The 24927-nt window shown below is 44.8% G+C and overlaps 1 protein-coding gene across 1 annotated transcript; it reads left to right on the forward strand.

Annotated features, from left to right (window-relative positions):
* Window positions 1-672: 672 nt before the first annotated feature.
* On the forward strand, window positions 673-24925 carry MVP (major vault protein; the record flags this gene model as incomplete). The annotated part of the gene is made up of 14 exons (XM_061591600.1): window positions 673-748; window positions 11174-11236; window positions 11649-11778; window positions 12505-12700; window positions 13460-13583; window positions 13870-14001; window positions 14083-14177; window positions 14698-14934; window positions 16431-16556; window positions 17354-17512; window positions 19725-19963; window positions 22057-22254; window positions 23113-23248; window positions 24911-24925. Coding segments are annotated over exons 3-14 (1779 nt in total), but the record flags the coding sequence as incomplete, so codon positions are not given.
* Window positions 24926-24927: the final 2 nt, after the last annotated feature.

Below are 24927 nucleotides of genomic sequence, written 5' to 3' on the forward strand. Positions count from 1 at the left end.
GTGATGTTACTTAGGAAGGTGCATAGAATTTCTAACCAGTTTTATGGATCAATGGGATTTACTCCCAATTAAAGGGGACTTGAATTGCTGCCCTGCAGTGCAATTCTATGTTTCTCAAAAGCAAATCCCTAAATGTTGAATAGAGTTTCCTTACCAATGTAAGTTTAGGATCGCTAAGTTAATAGGCACTGAATTGAAATGCCCATCGTGTTTGCCGCACAAACCAGATTACGCAGTTTGCCTAATATGAAGGCAGATAAAATGGCTGACAGATTAACAACCCATAATGACGCACACTTCCCTTTTGTCCAATCCGGTGCTCTTTTCAAGTAGCTGCTGCCCGCTTCTTTTTAAGCAAACATCAAGAATCATTTAAAAAAAAATTGACTGGGTGACAATACGTTACAAAATTTGCATAATTTGAAAGCTACTTTCCTCAACGCGCATGCGGGGTGCAGCAATTTGGCACCGTAGTCTCAAAGAAAAATACGCATGCGTTTTGGGGAAGGAATGGGGGCGTAGCTGTGACTCGTACATAGATGGAAGCGGCGGCTCTGTGAAAACAATACGCTCGTGCGCCGTACAGCTTGTGTGGTGTGTCGCGCGCCCGGATACATAGAAGATAGTGTAAATAAACCATAGCGCATGCTCCTCAAGTGAGTGGCAGTCCCACGCTGTTGGGCGCTGCCCCCGCATGCGCAGACGTATGCCAGACTCAGGAAAACAGTATTGGAGACACATTACTCCGGTAACCGTAAGGAATGTATGATAGGTTTGCCGCATGCGTAGTAAGAGCGACTCGCGACTGACCCTCCCCCCCCCCAGTTTCCTGTTTGATTTGTGATTTCCATATTATGCTGCCGGAGTAGGAAAAATCGCAGTGCAATTATGAGCAATCAATTTCAATCCTGATTTCTTCACATTTGCATTTTTTCCGCAACGGGTAGGATATAAATTGGCTGTTCCATCAAAAGTAACCAGGAAACTCTACCTTCAGTCAAAAGAATTAACAGTCTAGTGCCTTTTAAAGTCTATAACTTATAATTTTGTAGGGCAGACGTGTCTACAGTGGGCTTGTGGAGAAGAAAAAGTGTAGGCCCTGCAAGAAAGTGGGGTGGAGAAACTGGTATTTACAATGTAAAAAACAAGCTTTCGTATCATATGGAATTCCTATTCAGGCTGAAATTTCAATAACAAAAAAGGTTTACAAACCATTATGTGAATCCACTTTACAATAACCAGAAAAGTGTTCAAATCATTAGATAAACATTACCTTAGTAATCATTACAACAATCTTGGAAGGTAGGCTAATATTCTGGATGAATGGGTAAATAGGGATGAGACAATGGCTGCGATCCTACTCCCATTTACCTAGGAATAAGCCCCTTTGAATTGTGTAGAACTTCTGAATCAGACGTGGTTAGGTTTGTTCTGTAAATGTAATAAAAAACTGTTGAAATTTGAAGGGATTTAAAGCTTGCACTCATAACCACAAGTAAATCATTTCACTAGTTGAAGAGAAATACCTATTTTATTTAAGGCGTTTATATACTGCATAGTCATTGGAATTTCTAAGTGGTGTGCATAAAAATAAACCATACAGGGAATAAGACAAAAAGTAATCATAAAACCAAACAGTATGTTAAAATGTCTGCTGGAAAGAAAGACTTGGTCATATGCCTAAAGTTCAGCAAAGAGGGTGCCTGCCCAATCTCAGTCAGAAGGGAGTTCCAGAGACTTGGGCCCACAACACTGAATGCATGGCTTCCAGTAATTATGAGCCATGCATTTGAGCTTTGTGGGACCAGCAACAGATACTTCCCCAAAGATCTCTGTGATTGGGAGAGGATATAAGGGATCAGGCAGTCCTTAAGATATCCTGGACCTAAGTTGTTAAGGGACTTGTAAATTAATACAAGAACCTTGCACCTGGCTCAGTAACATACAGGAAGCTGGAGTTATGTGCAGTCTGTAACCATCAACTGTCTAGCAGCAGCATTTTGCACCAGCTGGAGCTCAGGACCAGGTGCACATAATGCACACTGCGGTAATCAGGCCTTGAGGTTACCAGTACATGAATCACCATAGCCAGACCATCCCTGTCTAGCAATGGTAGTAGTTGGTGCACCAGCCAGAGCTGGTAAAAGGCACTCCTTGCCACTGAGGCTACCCGAGCCTCAAGTAACAGAGATGGATCCAAGAGCACCCCTAAAATACAAATCTGTGCTTTCAGAGAGAAAACCCCATTGAAGACAGGCAAATAGCCAATCTCCTGGTCACAGCAACCACCCATTTACAGTGCCTCTGTCTTGCCACAGTTCAAACTCAGTCCATTCCACAACTGCATCCAGACCACATTCCAGACCATACTCGGCATCTTCTGTCCTGATTCAGATATTATGGAGTAACAGCTGTGTATTATTAATATTTACTAATAGGCAGAAAACCCTTGCTGTTTAACAATATACCTATAGCCAATAGATATTTCTGTCAAACTGTAAAAAGCAGGGAATTTGGGCAGCTATAGCGAATGCACTAGGAAAGCAGGAGACCTGACCTCTGAGATATTGTACTGCCCTACAAATTTGTCAAAATGCAGGCACAATTTGGTTGATCTTCCACAGTCCAATCCACTTCCTGTGTAGCTTGGAAGAATTTGATAACATGTGCCTTTGAGCATATGGTGAGTGGTGGCAACACCTGCCATCTCCAAAGATGAAGAATTACATTTTTGTATGTTTGTTGGTGTTCTTACTTTGCTTCTTTCCTGTGTTACTACTGTTCCTACAAAGAATCTAACCTAGAAAAGTATATTTCTCTCGTTATTCATCCTAGAAACTGTGTCAAATTTCTTTTTATTAATTTCAAAGCCTTTTTATTGGTCGATGTCTTATGACGGTGAAGACAGTCTTGTGTGTTTCAAACTGGAGGTTATGTTCTATTTTGGGTGCATTAACAGTTGAATCTGACTCTGCAGTTTTGTGTAAAATCAGACTGATTACAATATGTTGCTACTTAAGCAATGAATCTAGCTGTTGGAAAAAACAAACTTGGCCTGCCCGAGATGCATGTTTTCAGCCTGCTATGCTTCAGACACTTCATTTAAGGAAAGATGGGCATGCTCAGTTAAAAACATAGAGCACACCTAAAGATTTGACAAAATACATTTCACTTCCTACTGTTTCATCTTGTCCAAACTGAGACACTCCTCATGTCCATTGGAGACTGCAGAATAGTCAGTGCCATTATTTCACAATTGTTTTTGGAGGTTTTTTTAGTGTAAATTCTGCAGTGTTGCTATACTTCACATATTCACAGAAACAGAAGCAAAAGAAAATGATTTACTATAGGAAACCACTAAAATTGCAAAGTAAATCAAACATATTTAAAGTGACTTTCTGAACTATATCAACTGTCTTAATGTTGTTTCCTTCCTGCTAAAACAAGATCAGCACAGCACATGTCTTGTTTCTGTTATTTGGGCTGATTGCAGGTGTTGCCATCACTCACCATGTGCTTAGAGGCACATGTTACCAAATTCTTCCAAGCTACACAGGAAATGGATTGGACTGTGAAAGACCTACCCAAATTGTGTTTGCATTTTTACAGATTTGTAGGGCAGTACACTTCCTCTAGGATGCATGCCTTAACGTGGTGAGGGGGTTTGAGAGTGTTGAAGAAGCTGAGAGCAATGCTGTCAGGAGTCTAGATCAAGAGGCTAGTGAATTTCTCTGCTTTTTAATTTGGGAGGTAAGAAATGGGATCCTGTGGAAGTTTGCTGAGAATGGATGGATCGTTTGCATACTTGAGTTCAATTGGATTTTCTCTCCTGCAATCATGCTTAGAATAGGTGAAACTGACCATAGGAGGATGGGGAGGAGAGGAGGAAAGGCAGGGGGGAGAGGAGGAGGAAGGGCAGGGGGGAGAGGAGGAGGAAGGGCAGGGGGGAGGGGCAGGGGGGAGGCGAGGAGGATGGTTTGATCATTTGCATGCTTACTGAGTTCAGTGGGATTTACTCTCATGCAGTTATGCTTAAAATAGGGAAAACTGACCGAGGGGGAGGGGAGGAAGAGGGGATTGGAAGGGGGTGGGGAGGGGAAGGGAGGGGCAAAGGAAGGGGGAGGGGAGGGGCAAGATGGAGGAGAAAGGAGAAGGGGAGGGCAGATTTGATCATTTGCATATTGTTCAGTGGGATTTACTTCCATGCAATCATGCTTAGGCTAGGTGAAACCATGTGTGGGGGGAAGGAGGGAGGTCTGGAGTGGACAGGGGAGGAGGACAAAGAAAGATGGGAGGGGAGGAAGAAGGGACAGGAAAGTGGAAGGAGGGGAGGGGAGGGGATGGAGAGGAGGAGAAAGGAAGGAGGGAGAGGAGAGGAGAGGAGAGGAAAGGAAGGTCTGATCATTTGCATGTTTATTGAGTTCAGTCGGATTTACTCCTGTGCAATCATGCTTAGAATAAGTAAAACTGACCATGGAGGAGGAGGAGGAGGTGAAGGGGACAGGAGAGGGAAGGGAGGGGGGAGGAGGGCAGGACAGGTTTGATCATTTGCATAGGATCTCTTCTCGATCATCTCAGAGTGCAGAACACGGAATAATGGGCTCAAGTTACAGGAAGCCAGATTTCGACTGGACATCAGGAAAAACTTCCTGTTAGAGCCATACAACAATGGAATCAATTACCTAGAGAGGTAGTGGAGTCTCCGACACTGGAGGCGTTTAAGAGGCAGCTGGACAGCCATCTGTCGGGAATGCTTTGATTTGGATTCCTGCATTGCGCAGGGGTTGGACTCGATGGCCTTATAGGCCCCTTCCAAATCTACTATTCTATGATTCTATGCATGCTTATTGAGTTCAGTGAGATTTACTCCTGTACAATCATGCTTAGGATAGGTGAAACTGACTTGGAGGAGGGGCAGCGAGGGGGGAGGAAGGGTGTGGGGGAGATAGGGTGTGGGGGAGATTGAGTAGGTGGGCACTGGGTGGAAGAAAGCCCCTTTCCTTTCCAAAAAGAAAACATTGTGAACAGTATCACTGTTTTTCAGGGTTTCCCCCACCTTTTTATTCTACAGCAGGCACGTGTAGTCTCCCACCCAAATTTAAACCAAAGGTGTCACTGACCACATCCACATCAGACCTTTATTTCACCAGCCCTCGTCTGTGGATTGTAACTCTGTGAAGGGAATAGGGCCACTCCTGTGTGCAAGGAATAGGAGTCTCCTAACAACTTGGAACACCTTTCACAAACTATACTTCCCAGGATTCTTTGGGGGAAGCCATGACTGTCTAAAAATAAAGGCCTGGCTGGATGTGGCCACCCAATTAGCTAAGCCAAACAGCTGTGAATCTGGCTTTCTAGAACACTGACAATTGGTTCTTACTGAGCATGCCCGATGTTATAATAGACTTCAATGTAAAATTTCTTAAATTAATTAAAAATCAGCCAGGCATTTTTTAACTTTTAAACTGCAGAAGATGAAGGTCAGAGTATGGGGCAAGGTCAGTAATAGGATTACAGATACTCTGTGAATCTGGCTGATTTTTAATTAATTTCAAGAAAGTTTGAGACCACTGACAGAAAAAAGTCCAAAAGGGGTCTGGATTTCTTTTCTCTTGTTTTACCCTTTGAATTCTTGATTCTCTCATAACTGTTTTGTGTATCGCTATGAAAACTTAGAGGGTTGTTAAGCAAGTGTTTCCAAGTTCAGGACTCTACATTTTGTAAGGGTTTGTTTTGCAATGTGCTTATGGGAAGCAGCAGAATGGCATGGGGAGTATTTTCAATTTAACATGGCAGAATGCAAAAAATCCATGCTGGCGATAGTATCCATCCACTCTTGTGGCTGTATAATACTGATGACACTTTGCCCCAAAACTCAATGACCGTGGCCGTTAAACAGCATCAGTCACAGGATCATGCCCTGCATAGCACCAAGAACCTTGGAGCCAAGACACAACTCCCCAATGCTATTCTCTGGACATGCCCCTGCAGGTAGAAACGGAACCGCTGTAAAATGATGTCCCCAGTATCTATCCCAGAGAACTGGTCCAGGAGGATACTGTCACAGACAGATTGAGAAACAGGAGCAGAGACCCATTTCCCCTATCCTGCTCTCAGTACAGTTCCTCCATCAGGGTGACCAAGGCTGATTCATTCCCAAAACCACATCTGAACTCAGATTCAAATAGATGCAGATGATAGAATAGTAGAGTTGGAAAGGGCCTATAAGGCAATCAAGTCCCCCCCTGTGCAATGCAGAAATCCTAAGTAAAGCATACCCAACAGGTGGCTGTCCCTAGTCCATATCTTCCAGGACTTCCTGCAACTTCTCCACCTTGCCACAAAAGGGGGTGTTTGTCACCACCCAGTAGTTATTGTAAACTGGGGGATCCAGGGTAGGCTTTTTCAGAAGTGGATACACTATTGCTTTTTTACAAGCAGCAAATGTACAGTTGTGCTGTCCCCAACCTGTCCCTTTTAAGATTACTAAATCTCCCCAGTCCTCCATCATCTGTAAACAAAGGAGTCATGTTTAGAAGCTGAGGAAAGATGCTGTTTCCACTTGAATGGCCCATCTCAGGCCCATTTTAACCTTAATGGTTTCAGGCCTAGCCCCTGCCTACATGACTGCCTGGTGATTGGCTGGCCAATGTCAGCTGGGTGAACATAAGAACATAAGAAGAGCCTGCTGGATCAGGCCAGTGGCCCATCTAGTCCAGCATCCTGTTCTCACAGTGGCCAACCAGGTGCCTGGGGGAAGCCCGCAAGCAGGACCCGAGTGCAAGAACACTCCCCCCTCCTGAGGCTTCCGGCAACTGGTTTTCAGAAGCACGCTGCCTCTGACTAGGGTGGCAGAGCACAGCCATCGCGGCTAGTAGCCATTGATAGCCCTGTCCTCCATGAATTTGTCTAATCTTCTTTTAAAGCCATCCAAGCTGGTGGCCATTACTGCATCTTGTGGGAGCAAATTCCATAGTTTAATTATGTGCTGAGTAAAGAAGTACTTCCTTTTGTCTGTCCTGAATCTTCCAACATTCAGCTTCTTTGAATGTCCACGAGTTCTAGTATTATGAGAGAGGGAGAAGAACTTTTCTCTATCCACTTTCTCAATGCCATGTATAATTTTATACACTTCTATCATGTCGTCTCTGACCCGCCTTTTCTCTAAACTAAAAAGCCCCAAATGCTGCAACCTTTCCTTGTAAGGGAGTCGCTCCATCCCCTTGATCATTCTGGTTGCCCTCTTCTGAACCTTTTTCAACTCTATAATATCCTTTTTGAGATGAGGCGACCAGAACTGTACACAGTATTCCAAATGCGGCCGCACCATAGATTTATACAACGGCATTATGATATCGGCTGTTTTATTTTCAATACCTTTCCTAATTATTGCTAGCATGGAATTTGCCTTTTTCACAGCTGCCGCACACTGGGTCGACATTTTCATCGTGCTGTCCACTACAACCCCGAGGTCTCTCTCCTGGTCAGTCACCGCCAGTTCAGACCCCATGAGCGTATATGTGAAATTAAGATTTTTTGCTCCAATATGCATAATTTTACACTTGTTTATATTGAATTGCATTTGCCATTTTCCCGCCCATTCACTCAGTTTGGAGAGGTCTTTTTGGAGCTCTTCGCAATCCCTTTTTGTTTTAACAACCCTGAACAATTTAGTGTTGTCAGCAAACTTGGCCACTTCACTGCTCACTCCTAATTCTAGGTCATTAATGAACAAGTTGAAAAGTACAGGTCCCAATACCGATCCTTGAGGGACTCCACTTTCTACAGCCCTCCATTGGGAGAACTGTCCATTTATTCCTACTCTCTGCTTTCTGCTTCTTAACCAATTTCTTATCCACAAGAGGACCTCTCCTCTTATTCCATGACTGCTAAGCTTCCTCAGAAGTCTTTGGTGAGGTACCTTGTCAAAAGCTTTTTGAAAGTCTAAGTACAAACTTAGACTCTTTAAACTCTTTAAAGTAGACTGTTGCCACATGTCTTTGTCTCTCATCTCACCTGACCATCAACCCTGCTACTTTACACTTGAAGGAGCCCTGAGACAGACTGGAAGTAGCTGTAGCAGAATAGGTAGGCTTAGACTAAACTGTTCTTTATTTTCTTGAAGCAACCTTCTGTCTCCTCCAGTTGTCCTCTTTTAACTCTTAATAAACTTCATCAAATTGCCTGTTAGGGTCTTGTGTTCATTTCTGCCAGACATGGAAGGGAATATTCCTCTCTTGTGTCTAGATTCTGGTGTTACGCTACATGTATTTATTTATTTATGAGATTTATATCCTTCCCTTACTCCCAGTAGGAGCCCAGGGTGGCAAACAAAAGCACTAAAAACCCTCTAAAACATCATAAAAACAGACTTATGACGTATATTATGTATATATTAAAACCAAAACATCCTTAAAAACATAATAAAACAAAACATCTTTTTTAAAAAATATTTAAAAACATCTTAAAAAAAAAAAGCTTTAAAAACTTATTAAAAAGCATTTCCAACACAGACTGGGATAAGGTCTCTACTTAAAAGGTTTGTTGAAAAAGGAAGGTCTTCAGTAGGTGCTGAAAAGATAACAGAGATGGTGTCTGTCTAATATTTCAGGGGAGGGAATTCCAAAAGGTAGGTGCCACTACACACTACATGTGTGTATAAGTTGGGGTCTGACAGGGAAAAGCAAGTTATGCTGGGTCAGGCTCAGACAAGAGCCAGTTAGACTGGGTGATCTCTCTGTCTCCCCTCCTCAATACCTGCCTCGGACCGCCAACTAAGGGGGTGTCATGGCAGCCTACTTGATAGCCTCTGGCATGACTAGCCTACCTGGACTGGCTGTTGTGGAACGGAGGGAAAGGGTTCCTTCATCCTGTTACAGCAGACACTTTTCCAGTGCCTAGAATGTGTTCCCTATATGTATACATACACAGCCACCTATTCTGATACTGCATACGAAGAGTGCATGTATAATACAAATGTAAAGCGGTTTAAAATTAGGTGCCAGTTCTTTAGGAACATAGGAAGCTGCCTTATTCTGAGTCAGACCATTGGTCCATCTAGCTCAGTACTATCTATACTGACTGGCAGTGGCTCTCCAGGGTTCCAAGCTGGGATATCTCACGGTCCTACCTGGAGATGTCAGGGACTGACCTAAGGACCTCTTGCATGCGAAGCCAATGCTCTACCACTGAGCTACAGCCCTTTCCCCCATGGGATCCTGGGCACTGCAGGATAACATCTCTGGCAGAGATCCCTTGGCCCCTAAAATAGCTACAATTCCCATAGTTCCTTAGGGCTAGGAATTATGATAGTTAAGCCAGTTTAGGTTCATAATGTAGATATGGCCTGAGATGTTCACAGTAAAAAATTGGTGGTCTGTTAAATGGCCTGCAGGTAGGTAGGTAGGTAGGTGTGTGTGTGTGTGTGTGTGTGTGTGTGTGTGTGTGTGTGTGTGTGTGTGTTTAAAAAACACAACAACTTTGACCTGTAAATGGTAAAATACTTCAGGAAGAAAAACACTCTACATCCTTTGAGGATATCTACCTTAGGAAGGGACAATTAAATCTTCCTTTATAATATAATCAAACAGACCTCACCATAACCGTCTCACGAGCCCTACTAAACCATTTGCTACTGCTGAGAGAACACTCTTAAAATCTTTACTGTGAACTGTATAAACTTTTATATCTGATGATGCATGGAAATGCTGGATGTAAAATAGATTAGGGCAGGGGCAGGGAACTTTTTTCAGTTGGAGGGCCACATTCCCTTCTAGGCCACCCTCTGAGGGCCATGTGCCTGTGGGTGGGGCCAGGAGCAAAAGTGGGTGGAGAGACAAATGTGGACTGATTTGCGCACCCCTCTCTATTCTCCATCTAGGCAAGCAAGAAGCATGATCAGAGTTCAAAGACACATTCGCCACCGGCGAAAACACTCTTGGAGAGGAAGGGTATGTGGCCTAAGGAGCATCCCAAGGCCCCAATAGCGAGGCCGCCTGCATTTGGCGCCCAGGCCTGAGGTTCTCCATCCCTGGGTTAGGGTGACCAGCTGGCTGCTGCTCCTGTGCCTTTAAATGCTGGGCTTTCCCTCAGAGGTGCAGTGATGAAACAAGAAACACCTGTTGCATTCCTTCTTTTCACACACAGGAGTCCCACCCCCAAAGCAATCATTGGCAACTTGCCAGCTTTGAGCAGCTGGGGTTGCTAATATCTTTGTTTCCAGCGGGACCTTTGTAACTTTAAAAATAAATAACCAAGCAGAATTTCAAATGTTTTGCTAAGCCTCTGTCAGGCTATTGGCTCACCTGGCCCAGTATGATATCGAAAAATGCTTCCAGGTGAAGCAGAGATTTCCTAACAATTTTAAGAATAAGCGAGTCAGTCTCAAGTGTGTATATGGTGTTTATATAGTAGCATGGATTGCCGCTTTTCCTCCTTGGCAATGCTCTTGTGCCTTTACAGCTGTGTAACAGGCAGGCTTTCAACAAGTAAAGTGCTTCACACCACTGCTTCTCCATACCAACTCAAGCTTCAGCTGTTAATCTCCATCCTCTATAACTCCAGTTCCTTTGAATAAGTTTGTGATGACTTCAGAATCATGGTAAAGGGATGAAACTATCAATATCCCTTCACCCCGTTCTTTAAAGCAGGGAGGGGTTCTGTGCCTTCTACCGTTGTGATTCCTTCCATGCTGTTAGGGTCATAATTTAAATTTCACAATCCATTTTGCAATCTGCCTTTCCCTTTAAACGGCTCTCTGCCATCCTTTGCTCCTCCTCTACCGGGAACTAAATGCTTCAGGGGAATTCCTATTACGGCGTGCAAGGTCTCTAGAAAACAAGCACTTTCCCTGAACAACCTTTCCCCCACCCCCATCAACTACTTCCTCCCTCTGGTCTGTGTGGACACTGAATCTGGTGAGTTCTCACTTTTTCAAAGCTAGCAGATACTTCCATTGGGGTGTATTTTGGCCATCTGTATATCTAGAGTTAGAGAGTAGTTACAGAAAAGTATGAGAAAGATATCTCAGATTTATTGATTCTTTTTAAGCAGGTAGGGTGGAGAACTTTACTCTCCTATAAAATGCTGAATCTGGACTTGTGGAATTTGGACTTAGTTATTACCTCTGTTTGCCCATAGCTAGCTATCTAATTTTCCTGCATTTTTTTCACAGATCAAGTTCCCTTAAGCTTGTCCAGAAGTCAACACTGAAATTTCTATTTTCAACAAGATTCAGGTCTGGTAATCTTCTGTCCTAGTCTTTTTATGATGATAGTTATTATGTTCCTGTCTGCCAACCAGTTCGCCTGTAATTGCCTAGGGAGCTTCTTTCTGTTCTGTGAAAGTGGGTGTGTCCCTTCAACAGCACCTCAAGGGTGCTGGTTGCTGCATAATAGTTTCTGCATCCCAGGCAGGCTACTTTCCTCAGTTTGCTGAAGGATTAAGTGCAATGAAAAGTACTGTATTGATTTATCATACTGTGAGTACAAAGGTTGTTGCAGGAAGCCCTGCCTATTTGTGAGGGGAGGGGGGAGGGGGGACGGATGATGACTCAGAGGCCAGGGTGTGCCCGTACAGCAGTGTTTTGTATTGGAGAGTTTGATCAGATTTCTAATCGACTGTTGCGCTCCCTTTGCAATCCCTCTCAGGAGACAACATGGCAGCTGAATCAATAATCCGGATCCCACCATATCATTTCATCCATGTCTTGGACCAGAACTCAAATGTGACTAGAGTAGAAGTGGGGCCCAGGACCTATATCCGCCAAGAAAATGAGAGGTGAGTGAGTCTCAAAAGAGGGAAACCAGATGAGTAGTTAGCAGAAAAGGCCTCTTTCCCTGGTAAATGCATCAGTGCTGCCACCAACTATTGATGATCAAAAAGCAGTCTTAAGATGTCCCTGTCTTGCAGTTTTCTCTCTTCCACAGATGAACTCTTTGCTGCTTTTGATATTTATTTATAAGATTTCATACCTGCCCTTCATCATAAGGTCCCAGGGTGGGATGTCTGATTTCTTTTTTAATGGATCTTATTTGTATGCAAGGGGGCAACCATAGTAATAGAATAATTATTTTAAAATAGCTATAAGAGAAAATTACTAACAAAAAGTAGGAAAAAACCAAGCTCTGCAGTTCTTGGGTATGTTACTATAGAACATAATTCTACTCTTGGCATTCCTGGTTATAAGGATAGTATATAAATCAGGATATCTGATTTCCTGACTTCTGGTTAGCTTCATTTTCACCGAAGCTTCATATACAATGGTATTAACTATTTCAGTAATGGCTACTGGCTTGAGCTTGCTAGATCAGAGCAAAACATTTTGTGAGACACTTGCCATGCAAGCTTTGCAAAATTGCGGGTCAAATAAGATCATTTTGCTAAACCTGAGCTGCCAGTGAGCTCAAATCTAGGATTGTCTCTTTCCAGCCATGAAAAACCAACAAGTCCAAAATCTTAGGTGAGCCTTTTAATTCTTCTCTCCAAACCCTGCTTCTGCTCCAGGATCGTATTTGCCCCAGTAAAGATGGTGATGGTCCCCCCTCTCCATTACTGTATCATCCTCAATCCAGTGGCTCGTGGAACCGATGGTGCAGTTCAGCTTGATGCTGTCGGGCAGGTGCGGCTCAGACATGCTGACCTGGAGATCAGGCTGGCTCAGGACCCCTTCCCTGTGTACCCAGGGGAAGAGATACAGCAGGTAAAGATATGTGAGCTTTCCCTCTCCACGGAGAGGCCCACAGCGAGGTGATAATCAGAGGTCCCTTGCAACAGGGTCATTAGAGGCTGGGCATATGTGTTAGGGCCTAATACTATTAGTCATAACGGTTATGTTACCTCCAGTATCGGAGACAATATGCCTCTGAATGATAGAAGCTGGGGATTCTCAGCAGGAAAGTGTTATTGTGCAGCTTGTGAGCTTCCCAGAGGCATCTAGTTGGCCACTGTGAGAACAGAATGCTGGATGGACTCCATTCCAAAGCATTTCTAGACTCTTGATTAAGTATTCCGTAATGCTCCTTGGAGATCAGGCATAGCTCGATAAAGGCCCTTTCAAAATTCTTAGATTATAGAACATATGCACCAAATATTTTAGTTGGAAATGTTGGCTATATTGTTTCAAAAGTTTATTTCTTTTTGTAGTGTTTTGTATGTGATCCAAATGAAAAACCTTTCAATAAAGAGCCCCGCTGGATGAGACCAAAGGCCTAACAGCATTCTGGTTTTTTTGTTTTGAATAAATGTCTTTCTTGAGGGGTTGGTAAAGACACTTGTTAGACACACACAGAGAGAATGCTGGACAGGTTCTTGGTCTCATCCAGTCAGAGTGAGAGAGAGAGTGTGTGAGTGTGAGAGTGAGTGAGAGGGGCCAATGCTTTGAAGTTCTCTAGAGGAGAGGCCTATGGTAGTGCCTCTGTTGCTATGACTCCCTTTCCCCATTGCCTCTCCCTCTCTTCAGGGTGTGACACCTCTGCAGATTGTCTTACCTGACACCGCCCTCCATCTGAAAGCCCTCTTGGACTTTGAGGATGCCCATACAAGCAAATATGTTGCTGGAGACGAATGGCTATTTGAAGGGCCTGGTAAGTGATAATCAACAGGGGAAGAGCCAAAGTTCAGTAGTAGCACAAATGCTTGGAATGTGGAGGGCCCCAGGATCAATCCCTGGCATTGCCAGTTAAAAGGATCAGGTAGGAGCTGATGTGAAAAACCACCTGAGGCTCTGAAGAGTCACTGCCAGTCCGAGTTGATAGCACTGAGCTAGGTGGACCAATGGCTGGACTTGGGAAAAGGCCACTTCTTTGATCTTTTCCTTTCCATCAAGTCCAGTTTAAGGCCAACCTGCTTGTATGACGTCCTTGTTTACAGGCACCTACATCCCACGAAAGGAAGTTGAAGTTGTGCAGACCATCCAGGCCACCGTCATCCGGCCCAACCAAGCCATAAGACTTCAGGCCCGGAAAGAGTGCGAGGACAGAGAGGGCAAAAAACGTGTGACAGGTATTCCTGCTGTCCCACCCTCAGCCTTCTAATGTGTCTTTTTCAGTATGGCCTATCCTGTGTCTCCCTCTTTTTTTGCAGGTGAGGAGTGGCTGGTGAAGCGGGTTGGGGCTTACCTGCCTGGTGTATTTGAACAAGTTGTTGATACTGTGGACGCCTACATCCTGACCGACAAGGTGAGCAATGTCTTTGTTGCCCCAAGTGGTGAGTGTAAGAGATTGATTGATTGATTGATTGATTGAGAGCGCCAGTATGGTATAGTGGTTAAAGTGTTGGACTATGACCTGGGAGACCAGGGTTCGATTCCCTACACAGCCATGAAGCTCACTGGGTGACCTTGGGCCAGTCACTGCCTCTCAGCCTCAGAGGAAGGCAACGGTAAACCACCTCTGAATACTGCTTACCATGAAAGCCCTATTCATAGGGTCACTATAAGTCAGAATCGACTTGAAGGCTGTCCATTTTCACACATATATATATATATATATATCCCGTCCTTCCTCCTAGTAGGAGCCCAGGACCTTGGGCTGGTCACTGCCTGTCAGCGTAACCTACCTTACAGGGTTGTTAGGAGGATAAAATTGGGAGGGGGAGAACCATGTTTGGATGCCATGTTGAACTCCTTGGAGGAAAGATGGGATATAAATGTAATTTTTAAAAAAACCTCTTGCCTCTTTCTTTCCCCTCCCTTTGTAGAAAGCACTGCACCTCCGGGCCACCAAGACATTCCGGGACTCCCGGGATGTTACAAGGAAGACAGGAGAAGAATGGCTGATCACCATGGCTGACACTGAGGCCCACATCCCTGACGTTTATGAGGAAGTGCTGGGTGTTGTCGATATTACCACCCTGAACAGCTGCCAGTACTGTGTGGTTTGTGACCCGGTGGGTGCAGATGGCAAACCCCAACTTGGGCAGAAGAAGGTGATCAAGGTATGTGCCCAAGCTCAAGTTGCTACAGAAAGAACAGCAGGAGTTTCATACTTGCAATTATGACAGATCTCCTTACGCTGTAGGGGAATGCATTTATTTATCTGTATATGGTAAGCAGCCTGGGGCGTATAACATCAACAACTTGAGTAGCACCTATCTCTTAGAGGAGTAGCTTTGAAAACTGTATTCCTTCAGAGAACCTTTTCTACATCGAGGTGCCACATACAGGAATTCCATGCCATGCAGAGAATTCTGGTGCATGTTGTAGGGTGTCTGGTCAGTTTGTGTGAGGGGGTCTGACCAGGTATGTTGATCCTTACTGTTGTATTTCCCTGTAACAAGTCCTCCCCCTGTCCCCCCTCCAATGTTTTGTCGTGGCTGTGTAGTACATGGGAAGATAGCTTGCCCAATGCTACCAATCTTTCGGAAAAGTTTCTTTACCATTTCTAGTCATCTTATTATGGAGATCTTGATAAACTTTCAAGGAAACTGGCATTCCCCAGGACACAATGGTGAAAAGTAATGTCTTAAAAGATGCATCTGTTCAAGATAATGTGCATGTGGAAATGACTGTTCTTATGTCAGTAACACACAGCACTACCTCATTTTGGAGGGGGGAGAGGAAACAATTACTTGCATATAGCAAATATCTCAAATAGTTGGGTGATTGGCCATATAAGCTGAGATCTTTCCATATTTCATCATGAGTTATGAGCCCATGTTGATTTCCATAAGCATGTACCTTATTTTGCAAATAATTGGCCTACATCAGGGATGGAGAACACGTAGCCTTCCAGATGTTGCTAGACTCCAGCTGTCGTTATCCCTGACTATTGACCAGGCCAGTTGGGAATGTTGGGACCTGGAGTCCAGCAACATCTGGAGAGCCACAGGTTCCCCATCCTTGGCCGACAGCAATAAAGCTAGAAAGCCATTAGCCATGCATCTTAGGTCACAGGGCTGTTATTTTGTAAGCATTTCTGAAAATGATGGCAGAATGACTGCCCATTTTACAGAAGGCATTTATGCCCACTTGACCACTGAGATCTGCAGGGCTCACACTTTTACAAGTGCCATGTAACGTTCATTCTCCACTTGTAAGAAATAGATTCTTTAGTGTGGCAGCGCCTACACTTTGGAATTCCCTGCCCATTGATATTGGGAAGGTGCCTTCACTGTATTGTTATCAGTGCCTGCTAGAAAAAAAAATGGTTCCTGCAAGTCTACCCAGGCATATAATCTTGATGCTTGATTTTAGTGAGTATATGTGTTTTGTAAACCGGTTTTATGTCATAAATTATTTTCTATGCCACTTCTTTTTAATGTTTGTTTTTCATTGGTATTTTCAATTACTATTTTAGATCGTCTGTTGTAAATCACGTAGAGGTCTTTGTAAGCAACACATTTTGTTAAAATAAAATAAAGCACCCTATTTCTCAAGCTGGCTACTAAGCTTCACTCTCTGTTTTCCCCAACCCTCGTTGATGTTTCTGCAGGGGGAGATATCATTCTTCTTGCAGCCTGGAGAGTGGCTGGAGAAGGGCATCCAGGACATTTACATCCTTTCGGAAGAACAGGGCCTTCTGCTCCGGGCACTTCGCCCCTTTGAAGATACGAACGAGGTAGGAGGACCCTAGCTAGCAGTAGAGGGGGGTCTTTCGGAGCACATGGGGCACTGCCCCACCAGCCTTGGTCTGCCCTCAACCAGCCTGCATCTGCCTGCCCAGTCCAGGGGGTGGCCCTGCCTGTCAGCTTCTTTCTCCTTAGTCTCAGTGTTAACCTTTGCAGAACTCAGCAGGGAGGAGGATGCAGGCAAAACCAGAGTTAGTTGGCTGCAGATAAGAGAAAAATCAACTCATTTGAAATGTGGTGTTTTAGGAGAGCTGTGTGCATATGATGGACTGCAAAAGAGACAAATAATTGGGTGTTAGAACAAATTAAACCAGAACTATCACTAGAAGCTAAAATGATGAAACTGACGTTATCATACTTTGGACACATAATGGGAAGACATGATTCCCTAGAAAAGACAATAATGCTGGGAAAACCAGAAGGGAGTAGAAAAAAAGGAGAGCCAAACAAGAGATGAATTGATTCCATAAAGGAAGCCACAGACCTGACTTACATGGGCAGACTTACAAGATCTGAACAGGGTGATTCATGACAGATGCTCTTGGAGGTCGCTGATTCATAGGGTCACCATAAGTCACAATCAACTTGAAGGCATATAACAACAACAAAAAAACTGTCATTGGCTCTAGATCCACCTACTGTTGGTGTCCCTGCCTTCTGCCCCACCAGTCTCAGTGGGTACCAGCCACCACTGCAAGGTTGTGTTTGGGCCAGGGAAAGTCAGGCAGCTTTCACGTGGATGGATGCTGGTACCTTTTCCCTTTCTGTTTCTCTACCTCCCACCCAGGATGGGGAGGAAGTTACACACAAGCCGGGTGACCGTTGGCTGATCCAGGGCCCCCTTGAGTATGTGCCACCGGTGGAGGTGGAAGTATTGGAGCGGCGCCACTCCATCCCGCTGGCTGAGAACGAGGGCATTTATGTGCGGGATATCAAGACGGGAAAGGTAAGCAGAGCAGGCAGGACAGCGGTTAGTGGATGGCAGCTATTTCTGGATAAGCCTCTTTCCCGCGCAGCCAAAACATGTCAATTAGCAGTACCCTTGGGACACACACCTCCAGAGGTCACTGCGAACAAAAGTATCACAGCACTCTGACACAGTGTGTGTACTTCTCTACATTATTGATTAACCCACCTTCAGCTGAAGCTTTTTGAACAGGCTTACCATAAAAAGGTCTATAACAATCCATGATTGGGGTGTAATCGATATCATGTGGTTTGCACTCAGGTGCTTAGAGGGGATTAGGAAGACAGTCAAATGGATATGGGCCCAGGCTTCTTCCATTTCCTCCCCCCTCAATATCTTCCTCTGGGGCATCAGCAATTGCTTCAATGACGAACACGATAGTTGTTGGGTAATTTGGAGAAAATGGTTGTATCTAATGATGGTTCTATTCCAAGTAGATTCTCTGAAGTTAGTTAACATGACTTGCATAGGTTCATTAATTTCAGTGCACCTACTCTGAGTAGAATGTGGTTCCATAGAGCCCATGGGATGACTCGGTGTTTGGCTTTAGCTTGTGCTCTGGTATCTGATTGACTTCCAAATTTCCCCAAGACAGGCTGGCTAATACATTTTTCAATCATTCTTTGGGAAGGCCAGGGGTTAAATTATTTTTTGTTTGCATTCTCCTTTGGCAGCCATTAGCTTGTATGGTTTTAATAAAAGATGAACGCTAGTGTGGTGTTGTGGTTAGGTTGTTGGACTAGGACCTGGGAGAGGTGGGTTCAAATCCCAATTCAGCCATGAAGCTCCCTGGGTGACCTCGGGCCAATCACTGTCTCCCAACCTAACCTACCTCACAGAGTTGTTGTGAGGACAAAATGAGGAGGGGAAGAACTATATATACCAGCGTGAGCTCCATGGAGGAATCCTAGGATGTAAATATAATGCATTTAGTCACTAAATCACTCCATATTCAGAGCCTCCCTCTGATTGCCAGATACTTGGGATAAACAGCAGGCGGTGAATATTGATGCCATTCCCTGCCTGTGAATTTTCCAGAGACACCTGGTTGTCCCCTGTTGAAAATTTGGAATATGAGATCAGATTAAGATTTATCTAGATTGAAACAATTCTTAGGATGCAGCTGGGCCTGTGTGTTGCATGGGCTTCTTGCTCTTTAATCACTTTTTGTGATGCGCCTCCCCCCCATAGCATATTGCAGTCTGGATTATACAGATTAGCCTACGAGAGGCTTGAAGACGGTGGTCATGGGGCGCTTCCACATTAGCCCTTTTTATCTGGAATTCTTCATACTCTTTTTATAGATCACTCATAATTGTCCATAGCTTCCTGTGTTGCCCTCCTATATTTTTTCAGATCTGATTTGTGGCAATATTTTGGGCACAGTACAAAAAGTCATTACAGCATCAACCTGTCCAGTGTGGGGCTGGTAAAGAGCTATTGAGATTTCCTAGGGCTACTGTGCCTTTAATAAAAAACTTCCACTGTTGTTGCCTCCATTTCAGTCCTGCTGGAGAATTGGGGATTTTTTCCCCCTGCATTGGTTGGCTTTTGTTTGTCATGGCTGTGGGAGCTTAAATTACTAGTTTCCTTTTGTTACTTACAACTAAATAGCAAAATAGCACTATTTCTGCTGTAAAAAGAAGAAATGCAAGGAAACTAGTAATGATGCCATCTATCTCTGTCTCTCTCATGGGGGAAGAAAAGCCATAAAATGGTCAGAATCTGCAAACAGAAAGCTTCTAAATAACATTGGAAAGGATATTTGCTGAATGGGGTTCATGTGTGACTAAACGTCTTGACTGGATGGTATAGTGCCATGTTGTGCTGTGCAGAACCTCCCGTTTTAGTTTCACTTCCACGTAATTCCAGAAAAGTTATGCTGTTCCTTTGTGGTCTCTGTGCGTTCACACTGATGAGATCTGTGCTAGTGTGGAGGTAACTATACCTGTTCAAAACTATAATTATTACATTTAACTTCCCTGGAGCTTCTTTGTTTTATCTCAAATTGCATCTGAAACAAAAGAAGCCATTGTGTTTCTTAGGCTGTATAAAGTGAACATACAATATCTTCCAGGTTATTCTGGTAAAGTTTTTCAGACAAGGATATCTTTGGAGTCTATACAATCTGTTGTACTCGAATGCTCAGCATAGACCCTGGCCTACCTCTCTCTCTCTCTTTTCCTTGCAGGTCCGAGCTGTAATTGGCTACACTTACATGCTGTCTCAGGATGAGGAACTATGGGAGAAGGAACTGCCCCCCAAAGTGGAGGCCTTGTTGTCCATTGGGAGGGACCCTGTTGTTGATCGTTCCAGGGAGTCGTCTGAAGGGGGCGGTGAGGTGTTACGTGATAGGACACGGGCTGTCACTTACCGTGTCCCCCACAATGCAGCTGTGCAAGTGTATGATTACAAGGAGCGTAAGTCCAGGTGAGAGACACAGTGAGGGAATGTGTTTTCTAGAGATGTGAAGGCCCAGGAAAAAAATGGAAAAAACAAACAAACCCTGGTGTGTTTTTCATCCCCCCACCTTTCCCCTCTCAGTTTTTCAGAGGGAAAAAAAACTAAACAAAGTTTTTTGGGGAGGGAAAGGAGGAGAAAAACCATCCCCCTTGAATTTTTCTGATGCCTTCACATCTATAGTGATCTTCCCCCTCACTCTGTTGAGGAAGTAGATAAGAGTATTTCAGTCCAGAGGGGCAAATTTATTTATTTATTTATTTGTTTGTTTAATTCGACTTTTATACCGCCCATAGCAAAGCTCTCTGGGCGGTGTACATCAAATAAAAACACTTCACATATAATTTAAAAACCAACTGGTCATCAAGTTACAAAAGGATGTATCATATCACTGTCTGTTAAAACATCAAATACAAATACTAAAATATTAATATATTGAGTGTTAAAAATATTACATATTAAAACATTAAAACATTAAAATGCCTGGGCAAAGAGGAAGGTTTTCACCTGGCACCGAAAAGATAGTAAAGTAGGCGCCAGGCGAACCTCGTCAGGGTGTTCCATAGTTCGGGGGCCACCACCGAGAAGGCCCTCTTGTAGTCGCCTTCCGGGCGTCTCTGTGAGTAGGCACCCAGAGGAGGGCCTTCGATGTTGAGCGCAGTGTATGGGTAGGTTCATATCGGGAGAGACGTTTCATCAGGTATTGCGGGCCCGTGCCGTGTAAGGCTTTATAGGTTAAAACCAGCACCTTGAATTGGGCCTGGAAACATATGGGCAGCCAGTGCAAGCGGGCCAGAATCGGTGTTATATGCTCCAACCACTTGGTTCCAGTTATTAATCTGGCCGCTGCATTCTGCACGAGCTGCAGTTTCCGAACCGTCTTCAAGGGCAGCCCCATGTATAGTGCATTGCAGTAGTCCAATTTCGAGGTTACCAGAGCATGAACAACTGAAGTAAGATGTTCTCTGTCCAGATATGGGCGTAGCTGGGCCACCAGCCTAAGTTGGTAAAAATGATCCAGGAAAGCTGTGTGACTGAAAGGAGGAAGGGGATTGTCAAGAGGTGAGTGATGCCAAAGAGAGACATGGCAAGCGAGGAAAAGGGGATGGAATTGAAGGGAAGTGGGTCTCTGCAATGGGAAGGAAGGTAAATATAAAGGGCAAGAGGAGCAGGATAGAAGAAAATTTATCGGGGCTACTGCTTAATTCAGGAGTGGGGAGCTCCAGGTGTTGAACTACAACTCCCATCATCTTTGATCATTGGCCATGTTGGCTGGGGCTGATGGGGCTTGGGTGTCCACCAACATCTGGAGGACCATCAGTTCCCCACTTGTGGCTTAATATCTGGAATTTGTGGCCTCTGGCTGATTGGTAGCCTTTTCTCCTAAATCATAGATGGGTGGCTGTCTGCTCTGACCCATCTGCAATATGTACTCACAAGGCCAGGCAGCTCCCTGGAAAGCACCAAGTGAGCAACTTGATCCTGACCAAGGCTAGTGGTGGACTGAGGCCGACTGAGGCCTCATCGGCCCCTCTATCCAGTCTAGGTTGTCTTCAGCCCCACCCCGTTGCTTCAGGAATGTGGATCCTCGCAGGCCAATGTCCTGGTCTGAAGGCAAGCATTCCTATTCCATTCTGTGGTCCCCTCTCAGTGTCATTGGGCAGATGTGGTAGACAGGAGATGGCTGACTCTTTAGATAAATTGTGCTCACAGGAAGGTGCCTGCGAGGGTACAAGGTGGGGTCCTCAGCCCACTCACTTCTCCCCCCGCCCCCAGGTCTTTCTCTGGGCTTGTCTCTGGGGACATAACACTGTGCTAGCTCAATGGTGAGGAAAGATGCACTCATTCTGCAAGAATGAGACTTGTTATGGAAACCTGATTGTGTGGCTGAGGCTTCCTCCATGATATTTCCACCTGCCCCCTGAATTTCCATCCTTTCGTACATTCACATTTATTTTACATTTAGGCATTTGGGATGCTTGTGTGTGTGTGCGCGCATGCATTCGTTTTAAGAAGTCATTTCCATGTCAAGAACTGAGAAGCTTCCCCCTCTTTCTTTTCAGGGTGGTCTTTGGGCCAGAACTTGTGCTTTTGGGGCCAGATGAGCAGTTCACAGTGCTGAGTCTGTCGGGGGGACGGCCCAAGCGCCCCCATGCTCGCCGCGCGCTCTGCCTCCTCCTGGGGCCGGACTTCTGCACTGATGTCGTCACTATTGAAACAGCTGACCACGCCCGTCTGCAGCTCCAGCTGGCTTATAACTGGTGAGTTGGAGGCCACTGATGCTGGGGTGGGGGAACCAGGGGAAAGGGGTCATGTGAATTACAGTATGGAGGGCTGAGAGTATGCGCAGAACTATGGATATTTTTGTTGCCTTTAAAAACAAAAGGACTCTGATTTTGTGATTATTAGGTTGACTTAGTTTACCTAGGTACATAGGCATATACTGCATCCCTTATTAGCCTTCCAGGATTCATATTTTTTGGAAGCCCAAACAAGACATGATGGGGTAGACTTCTGTATTTTATTTGTGTGTGTGCCCTATTCACATGTAAAGCAAAAAGTTGAAGAGTCCATGGCAGGGGGGGGGGGGACCTGCCCCTTCCCTTCCTAATCCTCTAGCTTGGCTCAGTGTGCTCTGTTGTTGTATTTAAGCCAGTCTCTCCCCCCCCCCCGGCTTGCTTCCAGTATGAAGGACTGGCTGGAAGAAAGTGGCCAGAGTAGCAGTCTGCAGCAAAGTGAGAGGTGTTCTTCCCGTCCCTTTCACACTCCTTCTGTGTTCTTTTTTTAAATAAATGGACCCAAACCCACTTATGTCAGTAAATGGGCAGACCAACAGACATCTTCTCTACTGCATCTAGTTTGACCCAAAGTAGTTTGGATTTTTTGGTAACTGTATAGGATTATGATGGTAAAATATAGGGTAAACGAAAGGTTTGGAAGGAAGGGATGGGGTGTGATCATGGGAACTTAGGTCAAGCTGGCTAGCAAAATTTGGAAGACAGTGCTACCAAGGCAAGCAGGCTTTTTGAACCTTGGCTAAATGCTGCTGCTGTCATGTTTTTTTAAGTGTTTATACAACAGCGAAGGCGTTGAAGTGTATGCAACCATTTTCCCATCAGGCACTTTGAGATCCCCCCTGTTGCTGACGTATCCCGCCTGTTCAGTGTCCTGGACTTTGTAGGCGACGCTTGCAAAACGTTGGCCTCGCGTATCCGGGGGGCTGTGGCTGCTGTCACTTTTGACGATTTCCATAAGGTGAGTTGTAGTTTTCATAAGCTCTTTTACCTCTTCTCCCTCAATGACTTGGGGGACACAAAGATGCATTAATCTCTGTCATTTTTAAATAAATTATTCTTTTAGTTCTGTATTCATCCATATTCACAGCAGTGGTTGGCACCCATTGGGACTGCTGGAGTGGAAAGCAAGGGAGCCTAACAGTAGGTGGTACTAGAGCCAATGTCAGGCAGAGCCAGCTAATTCTAGTTTTAATCTCCCTACTGAATTCTACAAGGGCAACATATGAGACTAAGGAGAAGGAAGCTGATAGGCAGCGCAGATGGAATTGGTGGGGCAGTGCCCTGTTCACTCTAAGGACCAGTCTCCAATGCATCTTCGTGGCCAGATTGAAAAACATGGACAGAGTGACTGGAGATGGGTAACAAGGTCCTTTCTCCCTCTTCTTCCCCCTCCCCCACATTTTGGCCTGCTTGTTTTCTTTAAGACTTGCGCATTGTGGTTGGCAGTCTAGTTAGGGCCAGCCTGGGACATTTTGCTGGCTGAGAGTAAAACATCTCCCCCCGCCCCCAGCCCAATCAGGCTGAATTGAACTCCAGGTCAACAAAGTTATTTTGGCAGCCGAGTCAGCAAATCCCACAGGCATCTGTCCCTCTCCTTCACAGTAAAAAAACAATAGTAAGAAATTCAACAACTAACAATCTGCTGCCCTTCATGACACAAAATTAATTGCCTGAGATTGCTGCTCCACTCTGCCTAATGATAGGGCTGGCTCCAAGTCTTGCATGTGTTGTCTTTCCAATTTATATGGTTGTAAGATTTTAACTCTTCTTTTCTCATGTTCCTCTTATTTATTTGAACTCTCTCTCCTTTTTTTAGTTTTCGTTGCAATGATCGGTATTCAAAACGTTAAAATTAACATCTGCTCGCCCCATGTGTCCCCCCCCCCAGTAGAGTCTTAGTGTAGATCATTAATAGTCCTCCTTCAGCTAGACCTGTTAGGCATTTGCTTTGGGCTTGGGAAGACCTTATTCTTCTGACAACCACGAGTGGTAAAATGTTGTTCCCTTCTCTATGCTAAATGTCATCACGGGATATTTCTAGCACATTTGAATGCAGTGGTGTGTGTATACATTCTTCTGTTCTTCCCCCTCCCTGCCACCATTTTATCTCACTCCAGCTCAAACCCAAGGATGGGGAACCTCAGGCCCAGGGGCCAGATGTGGTCCCCTTGGCCTCTCTGTGTGGCCGTTAGGATTCTCCCTAGGCCACACATCCTCCTGAGCCCTGCTTTGCACCCATCCTGAGTGTTTTTGCCTGTCTGGAATGTGTCTCTGACCTCTGATAATGCCTCCTGTTTGCTGGATAGAGAGGGGTGTGTGGTGTGTGTCCATTTAATATGCCCTCCACTGACATGTGGTCCCTTAGACATTTGGTCAGAAGAGAAGGTGGCCCTCAGACTGGAAAAGGTACTCCACCACACTGGTGCTCTCTAAACTGCTTATTGCTTGGGAGGGAAATTGTTTTGCATTGTCATTTGTTCCCTGCTCATGGTACTAATGCATTGGCTGGCATTAAAGCTGTTAAGTGCTTCAGAGTGTATTTGACAGCTTACCGTACCTTAGCCAAGGAAGTAGAACCTGTGCTGCCACTTTTTTTAAAACTGGAAATAAATGTCCTCAGAACTCAAACCGCCTGAT

Source organism: Rhineura floridana, chromosome 11 (assembly GCF_030035675.1).
Source record: "Rhineura floridana isolate rRhiFlo1 chromosome 11, rRhiFlo1.hap2, whole genome shotgun sequence".
NCBI classification, from domain to species: domain Eukaryota; kingdom Metazoa; phylum Chordata; class Lepidosauria; order Squamata; family Rhineuridae; genus Rhineura; species Rhineura floridana.